Source organism: Budorcas taxicolor, chromosome 14 (genome assembly GCF_023091745.1).
Source record: "Budorcas taxicolor isolate Tak-1 chromosome 14, Takin1.1, whole genome shotgun sequence".
Classification (NCBI taxonomy): Eukaryota; Metazoa; Chordata; class Mammalia; order Artiodactyla; family Bovidae; genus Budorcas; species Budorcas taxicolor.
Window position 1 is genome coordinate 28,529,555 of NC_068923.1, and position 17,477 is coordinate 28,547,031.

Below are 17,477 nucleotides of genomic sequence, written 5' to 3' on the forward strand. Positions count from 1 at the left end.
TCTTTTTTTTTTTTAAATTTGTATTGGTGTATAATTGATTTACAATGTTGTATTAGTTTCAGGTGTACAGCAAAGTGAATCTGTTATACAAATACATATATCCACTCTTTTTTCTATTCCTTTCCCATATAAGCCATTACAGAGTTCAAAAAAAAAAAGTAAGCATTTATTGTCTAATGTTTGTGGTCAGGAGTCAGCTGTGTGACTTGCCTTTGGCTCAGGGGCTCTTGGGAGGTTGCAGTCAAGCTGTGAACACAAACTGAGATGGGGGCGGAGGGTGGGGGAGCGGGGGGGATCCATTTCCCAGCTTACTCAAGTGGTGAGTGGCAGACTTCTCCATCATCCTATGGGCTCCCTCCACAGGGCTCTCTTACACCCTGACAACTTGCTTCTCCCAGGACACATGAGCTGGAAAGGATTCTTAAGCCAGAAGTCACAGTCTTTTTTGCAGTCGGATCTCAGAAATGTCATCTTTCACATCCTCCATATTCTCTTCTTTAGAAGGGAATCAGTAAAATCACGCTCAGGGAAAAGAGGCCTACACAGGGCATGAACAGGGAGGACCATCTCTGAGACCTCAGATACCCTTACAGCTTGCTCCCTCACTTGCTTCTGATCTCTGCTCAAATATCATCTTATCAAAGACCCTTTTACAAACTGTGTAACATCACACACACTCCATCCCTTTACCATGCTTTTCTTTACCTGTTGTCACAGCCTGATACATAATTTACTTATTTATCTCTTTCCCACTCCAGTAGTATGTAGGCTTCACGAGAGCAGGAACTTAGTTATGTTCACTACAATAGCCGCAGGTCCTAAAACAGTGTTTCGCACATAGAAGGCACTGGATAAATATTTGTTGAACAAGTGAATCTATATTATTAAGAATGCTTTCGTCTACAAATAATACAGAACCCAGTTAACAGTAGGTAAACCATAAAAGCGGTCCATTTAACAAGGATTACAAGGTGAGGTCATGCCACAGTGGAATCAAGGAATCAATAACATCAGTAAGAATTTAGATTCTTTCCTTCCACAGCACTTGGTCTACTTTGCACTCATTCTTGGTTTGTCCATTGAGTATACAGTTACTGCAGTTTCACTCTCAATTTTGTTGGGCATAAAACTTAACTTTCATAAGTTTTGATGATATCATTTCAAGATACATTGCTAATCAGAACCTCTCCACTGCTTAATGTGAAATATTTGTCCTTCCCTTAGCATCACCCTGTCACAATTCTCAGGCATGTATTAGTCTCAGTAGTGGGACCTCCCAAACTTGACATATGAAAAAAGCATTTTTAAAGATTGTTCCCTCGGGGGGGGGGGGGGGGGGGAGGACAGGGTTGCGGCGGGCAGAACGGTGTCTCCTTCACTTCACCCTCCAGCCGCGGCAGCTGCAGCCCGATGCCCAGCGAGCCGCGGCCTCAGCTGCTAGCGGAGCGGCAGCGGCGCCTTCCCTCCCCCCCCCCCCCTCTCCCGGAGACCACCAGATCACCTCTCCCCACGGCCTCGCCATGGCAACCTAAGGACAGAACTGCGCGCGGCCAATGTGTATTCCTCCATCATATGCTGACCTTGGCAAAGCTGCCAGAGATATTTTCAACAAAGGATTTGGTTTTGGGTTGGTGAAACTGGATGTGAAAACAAAGTCGTGCAGCGGCGTGGAATTCTCAACATCTGGTTCATCTAATACAGACACTGGTAAAGTTACTGGGACCTTGGAGACCAAATATAAATGGTGTGAGTATGGTCTGACTTTCACAGAAAAGTGGAACACTGATAACACTCTGGGAACAGAAATCGCTATTGAAGACCAGATTTGCCAAGGTTTGAAACTGACATTTGATACCACCTTTTCACCAAACACAGGAAAGAAAAGTGGTAAAATCAAGTCTTCTTACAAGAGGGAATGTATAAACCTTGGTTGTGATGTTGACTTTGATTTTGCTGGACCTGCAATCCATGGTTCGGCCGTCTTCGGTTATGAGGGCTGGCTTGCTGCGTACCAGATGACCTTTGACAGTGCCAAATCAAAGCTGACAAGGAATAACTTTGCAGTGGGCTACAGGACTGGGGACTTCCAGCTACACACTAATGTCAATGATGGTACAGAATTTGGAGGATCAATTTATCAGAAAGTATGTGAAGATCTTGACACTTCAGTAAACCTTGCTTGGACATCAGGAACCAACTGCACTCGCTTTGGAATTGCAGCTAAATATCAACTGGATCCCACTGCTTCCATTTCTGCAAAAGTCAACAACTCTAGTTTAAATGGAGTGGGCTATACTCAGACTCTGAGTCCTGGTGTGAAGCTTACACTGTCTGCCCTGGTAGATGGGAAGAGCATTAATGCTGGAGGCCACAAACTTGGGCTTGCCCTGGAATTGGAGGCTTAATTCAGCTGAAAGAAACCTCTGGAAATGGGTATCAGAAGATTTGGCCTTAATATATTTCCAGTGTGACCAGCAGGCTTCCCCCCGCACCCCCCGAAGGTGATCAAAACAAAGGATGATCTAAACAAGAGCTGTATTTTAAATATTTAGACAGTTACTTGTTAGCTGGTTTCTAGTTGAATTGGTTGTCTATCTAGTTACCAACACTGCAGTCATGCAGTCACCTATACATTATTTAAATGTATTTAACTGTTAAATGCGCTACCCACCAATAATGAAATAGACATTTATGAAAACTGTGAAAAAAAAAAAAAAAAAAAAAGATTGTTCCCTCACCTAATTCTAGTAAATTTTAGGACATGGTTAACTTTTCCCTTGGACCCACACGTGCCCTATGACACCTTCTCCTAAGCTCTGGGATCAGCCACATCACATCTTTTCTCATGGAGAGAAGTGAATAAAGTGTTGAGAAAGAGACCAAGAGTAATAATTTGGCAAAGTCCCTCCACAAGAAAAACATGCAGAGTGGAAATAAATGCTCTCCCTCCATATCAGAAGTCATTATGTATTATAGTTGTTTTTTTTTTCAGTGAATTTGGAAGAAAAATAGTGTGTATGTGTTTCACCTCCTTCCTTCAAAGGACTGGAGATTTTTCTTCTTTTTTTTTTTTTTTTGGTTGCAGGTCCTTTAATGGAGTGGCCAGTGTATCAACAGACCTGGTTTCATCTGATGACTTAAAGACCCCAGCTCTGAAGCCAGTCACACATTCCCTGTGGCCAGGCCCAGAGTAGCTGATTTTCCTCAAGATGGTAGACTTTTTGGCTGAGAATAACCTGTGTGGCCAAGCAATCCTAAGGATTGTTTCCTGTGGCAATGCCATCATTGCTGAACTTTTGAGGCTCTCTGAGTTTATTCCTGCTGTATTCAGGTTAAAAGATCGAGCTGATCAACAGAAATATGGAGATATCATATTTGATTTCAGCTATTTTAAGGTAATCTTCCTTGAAGCTTTTCTTACCAATCTTTTCTACAAAAGCGTGCTTTCTCTGGAAACAAGGAGACTCTGAGATGTTAAGTAATTATGGAGAAAGAGTTGAAAAGCTTTTCAACAAAATTTAACATCAGCTAATTTGAAAAGTAATATAAATGTACTGTGCAGAAGCCCTAATATAACACAATATAATCACATTTTTAAAAGATAACTTTGGTATGATGTATTTCACATTGAAGTCTGCCACACTTAAAAGCATGCAAACTGTGGGTTCAGTTCAAGACCATCTCCTTCAAGGGGATTTTATATCTAGGCTTCTGTTATCTTATTTACTTTCTATTCCTCTGCTTTCAATTTTTGATATCCCTTTAGAGGCATAAATAAGAACACATTTTTCAAAGATACTTTAGAAATTGTTACCCGCAATTGTATTGTTTTTTGACTCTTTCTTTGATGTGTTTTTCTTCTTAGGGTCCAGAATTATGTGAAAGCAAACTGGAATCTAAGCCAGAGCTACAGGATTTAGATGAAGAATTTCGGGAAAACAACATAGAAATTGTGACCAGATTTTATTTAGCATTTCAAAGTGTGCATAAATATATTGTAGACTTAAACAGGTATTGACTAATTTAGTAATAGCTAATTTTGATAGTAAATAGTGGAGAGGGAGAAGGGACATACTGGAACATGTATATCTTTCTGAGTTACTAAGAAATTTACTAACTTATACCCTAGGTAATTTTCTTTTCCTTCCTGTGGCACTAGTCATCTTAAGTAAGGTAGAGTTTCCTTATCATTTCCTGCTCTTGTGTAGCATTATAATCATCTTGCTTTATACCAAGTCTTTGGCTTTCAGTCTTGATCCTAATTTAGTTTATTGAATATGAGAAGTGGGGAAGAAAAAAAATAACTTAATTTTTGTAGCATTGGTAGCCATAACCTTCCTTCGTATCTGTGACCATATAATATTGTCTTCCTTCTGGCCCTTCAGTGTTCATTACTCATTAGCTTTTAAACTAACTACTCCATGTTCTTATGCCATTATTTCCAAGATTTCTGTAATTCATAAATCAGGACTAAGGAGTGTTCCTTTTACTTGGAGTGGCCATAAATAACCTGTGGCCCTAATCATGAGTTCCTACTCACAAACCTATTCTTAAAGCACGTGAATGGAAACAAATGATTTGAAGGCCAGAGTACCTGGTATATTGCCTAATCTTTTAAACATCTTTACTGTCCTTCTTCAATGATATTATCCTTTCATTTTCAATGGATAACTTCCTCTGGGGTTTCTTTTCTAGGTATCTAGATGATCTCAATGAAGGTGTTTATATTCAGCAAACCTTAGAAACAGTGCTTCTCAATGAAGATGGCAAACAACTTCTAGTAAGTAGTGGTGACCATTTAAAATAAAAAATTCAGGAAGGTCAAATTGACTTTTTTCCCTGTAAGTCACAAATACATACAGTGTATCCTTCTTTAAAGAGAAGCTAAGTAAACTGATAACTGTCATCTAACTGGTAGGTCTTTGTCTGAACTTAGAACATAGTAGACTTTGAACAGAATTACAAGTAAATGAAGGTTATGTGGACGATGTATACTTCCTTAGTGTAACAGTCCTATCTTCTTTATCTTTTGCATCCTAGACATCTAGCCTGGTACCTAGTACATGGTGATCACTTAGGAAATGTTTGTAAAATAAATGAATGATCTAGAGGTACTCATAATCTTGGGATTCTATTTTGGTATCCCAAGCAAAATATGAAAAATAGACCAGCTGAAAGATAGTCATTGTAAATTAAACTTTGCTTAAATGTTTTAAAGCCCATTCTGTACAGAAGATGAGACCCTTTGTGGGGAGGATCCTGCATTCTCCTTGCAATATAAAGCTTTTAGGAGAAATGAGAGCAAAGGGCTCCTTTTACCCATCATCAGCTGTACTGCATAAGCTTGTATACTCCTGTGAATATGGCTCCTCTCTTTTTCTTTTATAGTGTGAAGCGCTGTACTTATACGGAGTTATGCTTCTGGTCATCGACCAAAAGATTGAAGGAGAAACTAGAGAGAGAATGCTGGTCTCTTACTATCGATACAGGTATCCCTGAGCTAAGACCATGCCCTTCAAAAGCACTGCTCTTGGTAAAGTGTGGTGTAGATTTCCTATCCTCCTTTTATTATGAACAACAGCAATATCGTCTAGAATGCAGAAGATAAGATTCTTATCACTGCTGAACATAATACATAATGTGGAAATATAACAATCTGTTTTATATCATCGTAATAGATTATACATCATATAATCTGTGTATTATGTGTGGAATAATTTATCTATTATAGATTTTTAGAGATACATGGATTATCATGTCTGTGATGGTACCTCAGTTTTTTAAAAGAGGAATCTGAATTTCTATTACCTTAAAATTTGGGAAGTCTAATGAATTTTTTTAAGTTTTCAAACATTTGTCTTTGGCAGGTGTAAGGATACAAATGAGCCTTCTGTTGTCATTTTCAGATTGATACATTTTGAAAAGTTATCATTCAGGGCCAGGTTGAAAGTCAGTTCTCACTCATAAATACTGTAGTGGGTTGGCCAAAAAGTTCATTTGGGTTTTTCAGTGAGATGTGACTTCAAGAAGTAATGGCTTAAAAACAGGACCTACCTTAACTAATTGTGATTTCAGTCCCTAACACACGTTTTTCAGTTTGTTGAATTAATGAGTCAAAATCTAGACACCAGGTCAGTGTCAGAAATAGTTAAGGTTAAGGAAAGAAATAGCCAAGAAGCAGGAATCATTTAGGAACTTGGGCTACAGAAGTGTGGGCTAGAATAAACATTTTCAAACTTACAAATTAGGACAGAATAAACAGGGCAAAGAGTCAGATCCTCAACAGAGAGGAATTGTCTGGGTGGTGTTGTATTTGCAGCCACACTTGGTACTCTGCCTACTCAGCTCGCCTGTTCCCTTTCAGCTGTATCAGGGCATGAGGCTGCGTAATTCATTCACATCAGTTTGACCATGAGCTCCTTTACTATCCATATTTTTTTAAATGAGCTTCAAATGGTCTTGCCTCTGTTTCTGAAAGTACCTGAAAAAACAAAAACAGTTAACATGAGGAAGAAGAAAGAGGTCTGATCATCAAGCCCAGCTTTGACAATCCAGCTTTGTCCCTTTGGGCAAAACAGCTAATTGATTAGAATGTGAGGATCCATTGTTGAAAAGACACCAGACAATTTCAAGTCAGAGCTGCAGTAAAGGAGATTCTCACATCAGATAGGAGGTCATCTTCAAATCTAAGATTGAGTCTCTTTGGAGATTAACTACTTCAAACCACCAGAAAAATCACAGATGTTTTGATTAAATCTCTGTAGAAGGTACACCTTGCCAAGAAAAACCAGTTGGTATATCCCACTTGAAATTGACTTTATTATTTTAAATTATTTTTAAATATATGAAATGTTGGAGTAGGGTCACATTCTTTATCCACAATTCTGAAATGCTAAGAGCTCCAACAGAAATATATGCATATATGCACATGCACACAGAGTAACTACTTTGGCAGCAAGACTTAAACCTAATCCGAAATTTGGAGTCAGAACCTGATGGGCACATATATGAGGCTGTGGACTGCCTTTATTTCATTTGTGTGAATGTTCATAGATTTTACTGTAGAAACATTAATGTGTCTTGATCATGGAATGCCATCTGCCACCCTGCTGAAGTATTATATATGATGTATGTATCATGTTATTCCTTATATTTGAGAAATGCTGTCTTCCAAAACAAATCCTGCCCTAAGGATTTTGGGAAAGGGGTCGTGGACCTTTACATAAAACTGTATGTACGTACAAGAACACATCTTAAAAGTTTGCTATCTTACAGGCTTTTTGAAAATATAGTTTTGAATCTTAAGGATATAAATTGATCCACTCATATCTAAAACTATATAATCAATTTATACTGAAATTCTGCTTTGCTGGACTTCTTATTTGTAACATATGCGATTTGTTTGGCCCTTTATTTCCCATTGTGAACATGGCTCAGTGCTGCCCGATCTTCTGCTGATTCGAATATGGATGATATTTGTAAGCTTCTTCGAAGTACAGGTTATTCCAGCCAACCAGGGGCTAAAAGACCACCCAACTATCCTGAGAGTTACTTCCAGAGGGTGCCTATCAACGAGACCTTCATCAGCATGGTCATTGGTCGGCTGAGATCTGATGATATTTACAACCAGGTGGGGATTTAATCTATTATTAAACCTATCTTTATAGTTTAAAAGTGTAGTTTAAAAATCTTTATAGATTTTACCTTCCTCCTCCATTATTTCTTTCCTTCTTGCTCAGAAGAGTAAAAACAGCAAGAAACCTTTTAAAACCTCTGGGCTGTGCTTTGGAATTGTACAGAAAAGAGGGATATTAATTTGGGATTAAGAGATTAATATCTCCTGAAATAGAGATTTCAAGAAGGAAATGAGATCTGAACTAAATTTGGAGAGAAGATGCATTGTTTTAGGCGTCAGTTCAGAAATGATTGCTGAGTGTGCACTTTATGGCTGTCATGCGCTCAGTAATGGGATCCACTGCTGATGAAGGCAGGCCCTGGTCCCTACTCATAATGAGCTTGTTGCTGAGGAAAGAAGGCAGACCAAGGAATTAGAATAAAGCAAGATGGGTATTAGGGGAAGCACAGAGTGCCACGAAGCATGTTAACAGGCAGCAAGATTGCAGATGACTGAGGGGTGTTTGGGCCACCCAGGTAAAGGAAGGGGCATGAGCAGGGTTGAGCAGGTCTCACTTGCCTCTCCAGTGTGTGTGTTATTCATGGACCTAAAAGGATACCACAGAAAGTTACCATTTGACTTCTTTTTCCTGACGAAAACACAAATTTCTATATTATCTGTTTCTTTTTTTACTAGAGAGAGTGAAGAGTTGGACCTGTAATGATTAGATATCATCTGTTACAGAGCATACCTGTTCTATACAGTTCTTAGGTAGACTGCTGGTTTTTTGTATGAATATGTTAAGTGTACATAAAGAGTTTTTAGTTTGTTTTTTTTAAGACAGCTCAAATCAGGAGCTACCTGCAGGTGCCAGGTCTCCATAATATTTGATGCCATCTATTGAGAATTCAATATGAGCCAGAATCCTAGGAGGTTTTTTCCATATACGATTTTCTCTGTTTTTCATAATAATCTTGCAAAAGAGCATTATCCTTATGTTGCTGTGGAGAAAAATAAGGCTTAGAGAGCTTAAATAATTTTCACAAGGTCACATAAGTAGGTAGCAGAACCATAATTTGAATTCAAGCCTGTATGACTTCAAAGTCCATGCTGTTTTTTCAACTGTCTCTCATTAACCCTTCTGTTAACCCTTCTGCCTCCTGGGTGGTCCATTTTGTCGATGTCTCAAGGCAGTGTATTTCGATTTTCTCCCTGCCCTGTGACCTTTATTAACACAGGGATTGAGCTGTGGTTGTGCTGTGAATCCACCCCTCTCCCTGCCCTGCGCCTCCCCTGTGCCCAGCTGATTGGACCAGGGCAGGTCACTTGACCCAAGATAGATCAGATTCTCTGTCTCCAGGTAATATGGAATTGGGCCTGAAAAACGATTTTGGGCTGTGGATTTACCCACAGCATGCAAAACTTGGCATTTAGGGCCACCTCAGTCTGCCATCTCATGGACCACATTCTGAAGAAACAGTTGAGCATCACATTCCAGGGAAAAACAATGAAGGCTTTCTGGTTCACAGCTCCAGGCCCTTCTTGGAACCTGACCATATTCCTGCTTCCGGATTCCATGCGACATTGCTGTATCTATCCTTAATAACTGCCTCCCTTTCTGCTCCCGATCCTCAAGGTGATGTGTGCTATGTGCAGCCAAAGATTCCTAATGCTTGAGGCAGTGGAGCTCTGGGACTCAGCAGCATTTCAAAGGCAGGGAGGAGAACACCCAGCAAAGCAGTCTGAGAGATTGGTGTCTGGGAAACCAGAGGAGGAGAGAATTTCAGTCCTCAGGAAATTTAAGTGAGAGTGCTAAAAAGAGGTCATTGAAATGGATGACTGTGAGGTTATGTGTGACCTGAGGAAATTCCACTGAGGAGATAGGTGGTGGTGTTGTTCAGTCACTAAGTCATGTCCGACTCTTTGTGACCCCATGGACTAGCTCACCAGGTTCCTCTGTCCTCTGCTGTCTCCCGCATTCGCTCACGTTCATGTCCATCGAGTCAGTGATGGCATCTAACCATCTCGTCCTCTGCCGCCCCCTTCTCCTTTGTCTTCAGTCTTTCCCAACATCAGGGTCTTTAACCCCATTGAGGTGATGGTGGAGGTCAAATGCCAATGAGCTGAAGAATAAACAGGAAGTAAAAGATAGCACCAGTGCGTGTGGAATCGGTCAGTTCTATAAGGGCTTCTCTGTGATGGAAGAGACACAAAATTGGACAGTAAGAGATATAGGATTTTTTTTTTTAAGGGAAAAGAGAATTGCAGCAAAGTCAAGAGACCTTCGTGTGGCTAGAGACGGGAAGAAGGTCCTGGTGACTGGCGCCATAATCTGAGAATTGCTTCCAGTGCCCAGGGTCCTCAAGGAGATGGACTTTTGAGAGTTTCATGTGTCTTAGAACTGGTCATTTACTTGGCACGTGTAAATTCAGTTGTCACTAACATCTGCCTCCCCTGGGTCTGGTCTCTGCCTTGCAGGTCTCAGCGTACCCCTTGCCAGAACATCGCAGCACAGCTCTGGCGAATCAGGCTGCCATGCTGTATGTGATTCTCTACTTTGAACCTTCCATTCTTCATACCCATCAAGCAAAAATGAGAGAGATAGTGGACAAATACTTTCCAGATAATTGGGCAAGTATTGCTGTTAGTCTTTTATTCTCTATAATAAACTTGTTGGAGAACTGATTTTCTTCCATCCTTTTGCCTGTAAACCTAATGTTAAAATAATGAGACATAAACTCCCTTAAGTAAAATTACTTTAAGTATGCTGAGAATATTACAAATCATAGCATGAAGGAATGAATCAGCAAAATTTCCTGAAGCACCTATTTGTGTTTGTTTTCTTAAGTGAATACTCTCAAAGTAGAATAACCATGTGTTAAAATGGATCTTGCTTTAGCTACTGAGAGTGCAACTAAGTTAAATAAGTGTTTGTCTTACAAATCTAAACCAGCAGAGTGTATCTAATATCATTTTGTGAATAGGGATTGCGCTTTTATAAATTTTATCTGTAACCTAATGTGGGCCCTTAAGGTTTACGTTACTGTAGGGATGAGCTTATAACTTTTTAAACATATTTTGCTTAAAAATATTAATTCTTAAAAGTTTAAAACTGACAGTGTACTTAATATGCATGAAGCATTTTTTTTGCACATAGAGGTTTGAACAAAGCATAGTGAGTTGGATCACATTTTCAGGGACCAGATTTTCTTTCACTCCTTACAAACTGTTGAGCCACAGACTGTCTGTAATGAGGGACCTGATTAAGGAGCTTTACTGTCGAGAACAGCCTACAATTAGAAGATGATGCTTCCTGTCCACAAATGAATCATACCCATGACCTGGGAGATGAGTAGCCATGAGGAAAACTTTTGAGAGAGTCTGGCTTCATTTGCCTAAGTTTTAACAAAGAAGTTCTGACTGTAATACCATACTGAGAAACACTTTTACCATTAAAGAAGGTCAAAGTCCAATTACATGATATTTACAAGATACATTCCTTATAAGACACCCTGGCACACTGAAAATAAAGCAGTTTTTAAAAATATGCCCATAAAAAGCCAAAAAGATTAATACTATACTGCAAAGAATTTTAAAGAAAAATATTAATATGGATAAAGAGGGGTTGTATATAATTTTTAAAAGAAATGTGAAACATAATGCCACTCTTCTCACAAAAATTTTTGAGACAAGTTTAGTTTGATTTGTAAGAGCCTAAAGTGAAGTGAAAATAGTTGGGAAAACCACTCTGGTCAGAGTCTCTGCTTTTCTCTCCCCTTTCATTTTTCTTCATCTAGGAGTCTTACAAATAGCAGTTTGAAAAGAAAACCTTGTTTTTGTTATTTTCTCATTAATAGTGGCATGTAATAGTCATTCTTGTTTCCAAGCACTCATAAGTAAAATCACTTCCCTGTATATTTGAAAAGTCTTGGTTTTTCACTGGAATGGCATTTAAACTTGAAGGAGTGGGTGATGTCTCCTATAACTTTGTATTTTCTCAGCCCCTTGCCTTGGTGTGAGTAGGTGTTTAACAAATACTGAATAAAGGTCTCCTCTTTCAGGTAATTAGTATTTACATGGGGATCACGGTTAATCTAGCAGATGCTTGGGAACCTTACAAAGCTGCAAAAACTGCTTTAAACAACACCCTGGACCTTTCAAATGTCAGAGAACAGGTAGGTTCTGATTAATCAGGAGGGTTCTCAACTACATGCTTGATGTAATGGGGTGGGAAATCAGCTAAGTAGATTTCCCAAGTGGTTTGGAAGATGCCTGCATAGACATTTTAGTGCAGTGATTAATGAAAGGGGAATTTTGAACATTGAAGTAACAGACAATTATAGATTTTTAACTTTATAAATGGGAGATTTGGGTCCTGAGGAAGATTCAACACCCTGAGGAGAGCTAGTGTGACATTTGCCCCTGGGTGACTTCATGTACTCTTCTTAAAGACTGTCCTCATGGACAGAGCTCCCTTCCCGAGAAGCTAGAATTTTAATGTTTTCATCGGTAGGATTGAGTGTTGAAGATGGTAACTGGATGTAGACAGTCAACCCTTTCACTGTAATTTACACTCATCATTTCTGGTGTGTAAAGTAAGCACCAAGACCAAAATAAAGACAGTTATCTCCTTAAATTTGAAATGGCTACATTCTGTCTCTCTGATGGGAACCAAGGCAGAAGGAAATACCTAAGTAAACAGAAGAATCAAAATATTTTTCTTGGGGCACATACTTGATACTTCTCAACAGTGATGATCTTCCTCAACCTGGCTGTCTGAGTTTTTGAGTTTCCAAGTGTGGATAGAATGACACTGACTCCAGGAACTTCAGCATGTTTTATTCATACAAATCGAATTCCATAAATAATGCACAGAATAATTTCAATTGGGGCATATTTCCCAGAAATATATTAGAGAAAGTGGCGCTTCCATGCTTTCTGGCCTCAGAGCATTAATTTTTCATGACTAAAAATCCTTTCCAAAATCGCATCTTCTCACCCGTGACATTGCAAGTTCTAAAGAGGCTTCTAATGACACATCTTGTGCTTATTTTAAACTAACCTGACTAGGTTGATGGTGTTTGCCATTCAACTCTTGCTTTAGGAAAGCAGAGTGACCAGATTTCCACACAAGGCTGGTCAATTTTGATGCTCTGAGGTGTATTTTATTAAGCTCTTGTGTGTACAGACTCATCTTTTGAGTGTTTCAATAATAATAGGTAGAACAGCAATTTAGCTTCTGCCTTTGTGTCTCTTTACATCCAAGAGAAGCAACGGCAGGAAAAAAATGTTCCAGTTTTCCAATTTACATTTGAAGAACCCAATATTCAGAGGTTAAATCCAAAGTCACACCAGTATTTCTGGATGTTTGCCTCTCAATTCTAAGTCCAGGGCTTTTTCCAAAAATGGCTGAAAGGGACTTTCCTGGTGGTCCTGGTGACTCCCAATATCGGAGGCCTGGTCTCGGAACTAGATCCCGCTTGCCCCACGCTGGAGCGTGCCATAAATAAGACCCAGTGCAGCCAAATAAAAACAAGTTTAAAAAAAATAAACCCCAGATGTTCAATAAACCACTTGCCTTTGTTGTTGTTCAGTCACTCAGTCATGTCCTACTCTTTGCAACCCCATGGACTACAGCACACCAGGCTTCCCTGTCCTTCACTATTACCAGAGCTTGCTCAGACTCATGTACATTGAGTCAGTGATGCCATCCAATCACCTCGTCCTCTGTCATCCCCTTCTGCCTTCAATCTTTCCCAGCATCAAGGTCTTTTCTAATGAGTCAGCTCTTCACATCAGGTGGCCAAAAGTATTAGAGCTTCATTTTCAGCATCAGTCCTTCCAATGAATATTCAGGATTGATTTCCTGTAGGATTGATTGGCTTGATCTCCTTGCTGTCCACGGGACTCTCAAGGATCTTCTCCAATACCACAGTTCAGAAGTATCAATTCTTTGGCGCTCAGCCTTCTTTATGGTCCAGCTCTCACATCCATACATGACTACTGGAAAAACCATAGTTTTAACTAGATGAACCTTTGTTGGCAAAGTGGTGTCTCTGCTTTTTAATACACTGTCTAGGTTGGTCATAGCTTTTCTTCCAAGGAGCAAGTGCCTTTTAATTTCATGGCTGCAGTTACCATCTGCAGTGATTTTGGAGCCTGTATGTTTTTTATCTCATATAGGAATGTTATTATTTATCCAGGGATTCATTTGAATATGAGTCACTTTCAAGGTGATTCTTTCTTTGAAATGTTATTCAAGTTTTCTTTTCCTTTTCACAGGCAAGCAGATACGCTACTGTCAGAGAAAGGGTGCACGCACAAGTGCAGCAGTTCCTGAAAGAAGGTTACTTGAGGGAGGAGCTGGTTCTGGACAACATCCCGAGGCTTCTGAACTGCCTGAGAGATGGGAACGTCGCCATCCGCTGGCTGATGCTTCATACGGCGGACTCTGGTAACACACAAAGGGCGTGACCATGTGTGTCGCTCTGTATATAGGCGTACCAAACCCTGATCTGCCGCGTGATGCCAAATGGTTTAGCCCTTGAATGGGAATCAAGTTGCTTTTGTAAAATGGTCATTCTTGCGTCAGCTTGGTCAAAGCAGTGGCCCACCTGAACAGCCCCTGTGCCAGATCCTGTTAGGTGCTTAGAAGTATGAGGACACCTACTTCCCGGGCTTGAGGAGCTCGTCACTGGTCAGACTGGGAAGATCAGATGTCTACCCGTGAAAAAGTTTAGCTGTGGATACAGGTAGAATAAAGCCTTCCCACCTATCTATCTTAATTAAGCACCCTGATCTAGCCAGTTCCTCAGCAAAGTGGGCCCACATTTTTCTGTCCTTCCCTCTGTCCTTTCTTTGGTCGCTTCTCCAGTCTAGAATTTTTTCTGCTTTTTACTGTGAAATCGTACCAAGGGCTGGTCAGCTCCTGCCTTCCGTGAAGAGCCTTCCTCCACCCCAAGCAATGTTTCTCTCCTGTTCTGGACTCTGGACTCAGATCCCACCAACTGTCTGTTTTACACATTTGGCTCTTAGGTGCTGGCCTGGCCCTTGTATGTGCTTCTTATTGCTGCTGTAACAAATTTAGTGGCTTAACATGCTTTCCAGTTTTATTTTTGTTTTTCATCATTTTGCTTCTTGGCCTAGACCTCTCTCGATTTACCGTTTAATCACAGCATGAATATCAGGGCTAAAGTTTTGAATCATCTCATGGACTAATCTTTAACTAGTCAAGTTTATGTTTTACTTAAAATCCTGTCCTAATTTGAGAATTTTACTACATTGACTCAGCTTATAATCTTCTTTACCATAAGTCTTACATTCAGAAGCATGTAAACAACTCAAGCCCTCACTTTATCCCATCATAAAGCCAACTGTGGGTTTCTAGTGAGTGACTCAGCCTCCTCTTTGTCTTCCGGATGACTGCCTAATAGCCGTGCCTGTGTTCTTGAAGCCAGTGGTCTCCTGGATTTGTGCCCTTGCCAGGTACCAGCTCAGCTTGCCAGAGTTCTATGCTTTTATCTTCAGCCACATCTGTTTTCCATTTCTGAGCTGGCAATTATCTGATCTGATTGCACAAGCTCAGAATTTACCAGAAACAAATGATTTGCCTATCTGGTTGTGAGTCATATGTGGGAAAAGTAACTGCTTATTTAGCTTTTATGCTGTTTTGGTCATGGTATGCAAAAAGGAAGGCGTGTTTCTCATATTCCCTCCTGTTAACCTGCTGGAGCTAATTGTTAATGCACAGTGATGTTCCCTTCCAAAAATGAAAGGAAATTAATATCAGATTTCGTGTTGAATTAGAATTTATATAAAAACAAATGGAACTCATTACAGGTTGGGTTGTTTTGTTTTGTTTTTTTTCCTGTTTCATTTTTGTTTTTTAAGTTAGGCAAACCTGAAGCTGAAAAACGGTCTCTGTTGATCAATGTCATCAGTTCCAATATATTTCTTCCTAGGGGCTTCTGGAGAATGCTTGGTAAATCAGAACTCTGCAGTTTCCCATGAAAACTGAGCCCTTCTCCAGGTTGTCATGAGTCTCTTTTTGATGGAGTAACTTGGAAATCAGTATATAAAATAACCTTGCTCAAGCTTCACCATAACTGAAGCACCAAAAACACCCGTGATATGTGCTTGTAAAGTGTGGTCATTCTGTACATGCCGGACATGCTAAGATGCCGGCAGGAGGGCTCAGAAAGCCTGAACAAGCATGGTGATACTAGAGCAACTGTGAGGGACCTGGTACCGTAATGGCTATGAACTTTATTTTGACTTTATTTGCAGTCTGAGTAGCTTTTATGTGTAAATATTTTGCCTTATCCTATTTTTTCTTTTCCTTTCTTGCATAAATAATTGACCCCATAAATCAGTTTCAGCAAATAGCATAGTTTTTTATTCTATATATTTTTAAACATGTTTATTTTATTTGAAATGATTTATCTTGGCAACTGATACACTGACCAGAAAATCAAAACATCTGGTGACTTATGCCTCGGTCAATCACCGCCTAATTTTGTGACCTTAGCTTAGTAACCATACACTCTCCAGGTCTAGGTGGTGGATAATCCAGAAGGCTTTGAGTATCAGTCATGCCTTTACAAAGAGCATGAGAATGGTGTCAGGCCTGGTTCTTTTGGTTTGAAAGCGCCACATCTCTGTGTGGTGACCCTACTCCTCTTGTTGTGTCACTGGTCCCCAAGAACGTCCCAAGTTCCATGCTTTACTAGGCTCAGCATATGTACTTATGGCTATGATTTGCAACAGCAGAAAGATAGCACAATCGGCACAGGGCAGAGGTGCCTGGGGTGAAGTATAGAGGAAACGAGGCACAAGCTCTTAAGAGTTCTCTCCAAGTGGAGTCACACAGGGTCCATTTGGTTCCCCTCGCAATGAGTTGTGACAGCATGAGTAAATGTAAACCAGGGAAGCCCATTAGAAACTGTGTCCATGGTTTTTGTTGAGGGCAGGGGGTGCTTCTTAAGATAGCCTCTACGTGGCAGGTACCAACATACCAGACTCCCAGAAGGAAAGCAGGTGCACATCATGAAGCACATGTTTGTACAAAGAGTTAAAGCATGGTGGGCCATTCTTATCAGTTCTCAGAATGGTGGGAACCCTTCCAAAATCCAAATTCCCAAATGCCAGCCAAGAGCCAACCTTGCAAACAGGCCTTTTTGAAGATGGCAGTCTCAGGCCTGCTGTGTTAAATCTTTTCTGCACGCCTGTCCATAGCTGAATGGCAGAGATCAGTGCCCAACACAAGCAACTTCAAACAGACAGGACACAAGGAGGCCACTTACTTAGGAAATAGTGCCAAAAGGCTCGACCCATCATTAGTGCCGAAAGCACTGACCCACAGACAGTCGATAACCAACCACAGGATACTTACAAACTTTGGAAACACTGTTCTCACTTTGCTCTTTTTCATTCAACAGTATATCACAATGACATTCTATGTCAGATTCAACGTTATATTTAGCAGTTCAATTGTACTTCCTCTAGCATAGATACAATTTATTTTACCATCCATCATTGATATGCATTTTTCTTATTACTTTTTAAATGCTTAAAAGAAGGGAAATGAAAGTATTTCAGAATCCATCTTACTTATTATAGGTATTTTCTACACATTTAGTAAATTGGAAACTCTTTTCTCCACATGTCTAGCCTGTGACCCAAACAACAAACGCCTTCGTCAAATCAAGGACCAGATTCTAACAGACTCGAGGTACAATCCCAAGATCCTCTTTCAATTGCTGTTGGATACTGCACAATTTGAGTTTATACTCAAAGAGGTAAAAATACTGAATAAGTAACCACCAAAATCTTTTCTTAATGCTTAATTTTTTTTTTTTAGCAA

The 17,477-nt window shown here is 40.0% G+C and overlaps 2 protein-coding genes across 3 annotated transcripts in view; both read left to right on the forward strand.

The window, feature by feature from the left end:
- WASHC5 (WASH complex subunit 5) overlaps positions 1 to 17,477 on the forward strand; it is a 56,482-nt gene that overhangs the window by 2,745 nt on the left and 36,260 nt on the right. For both annotated transcript variants that reach the window (XM_052651511.1, XM_052651512.1), the window contains exons 2-10: positions 3,086 to 3,395; positions 3,866 to 4,011; positions 4,696 to 4,780; positions 5,389 to 5,489; positions 7,438 to 7,630; positions 10,094 to 10,246; positions 11,677 to 11,790; positions 13,898 to 14,069; positions 17,285 to 17,412. In XM_052651511.1, coding sequence (XP_052507471.1) covers positions 3,210 to 3,395; positions 3,866 to 4,011; positions 4,696 to 4,780; positions 5,389 to 5,489; positions 7,438 to 7,630; positions 10,094 to 10,246; positions 11,677 to 11,790; positions 13,898 to 14,069; positions 17,285 to 17,412 — 1,278 coding nt within the window. In that variant the 5' untranslated portion in view covers positions 3,086 to 3,209. The remainder of the gene's footprint in view (positions 1 to 3,085; positions 3,396 to 3,865; positions 4,012 to 4,695; positions 4,781 to 5,388; positions 5,490 to 7,437; positions 7,631 to 10,093; positions 10,247 to 11,676; positions 11,791 to 13,897; positions 14,070 to 17,284; positions 17,413 to 17,477) is intronic.
- Positions 1,483 to 2,516, forward strand: LOC128059118 (voltage-dependent anion-selective channel protein 2-like). Its single transcript, XM_052651513.1, has 2 exons — positions 1,483 to 2,144; positions 2,256 to 2,516. The coding sequence occupies exons 1-2, from the start codon at positions 1,554 to 1,556 to the stop codon at positions 2,403 to 2,405; spliced, it is 741 nt and encodes a 246-aa protein (XP_052507473.1). The 5' UTR covers positions 1,483 to 1,553; the 3' UTR covers positions 2,406 to 2,516.

Coding starts and splice junctions, on each gene's coding strand:
- LOC128059118 (XM_052651513.1), top strand. CDS start 1,554: ATGTGTATTCCTCCATCATATGCTGACCTTGGCAAAGCTGCCAGAGAT. Junction 2,145..2,255: donor GAGGATCAATTTATCAGAAA/GTATGTGAAGAT, acceptor GCTTCCATTTCT/GCAAAAGTCAACAACTCTAG.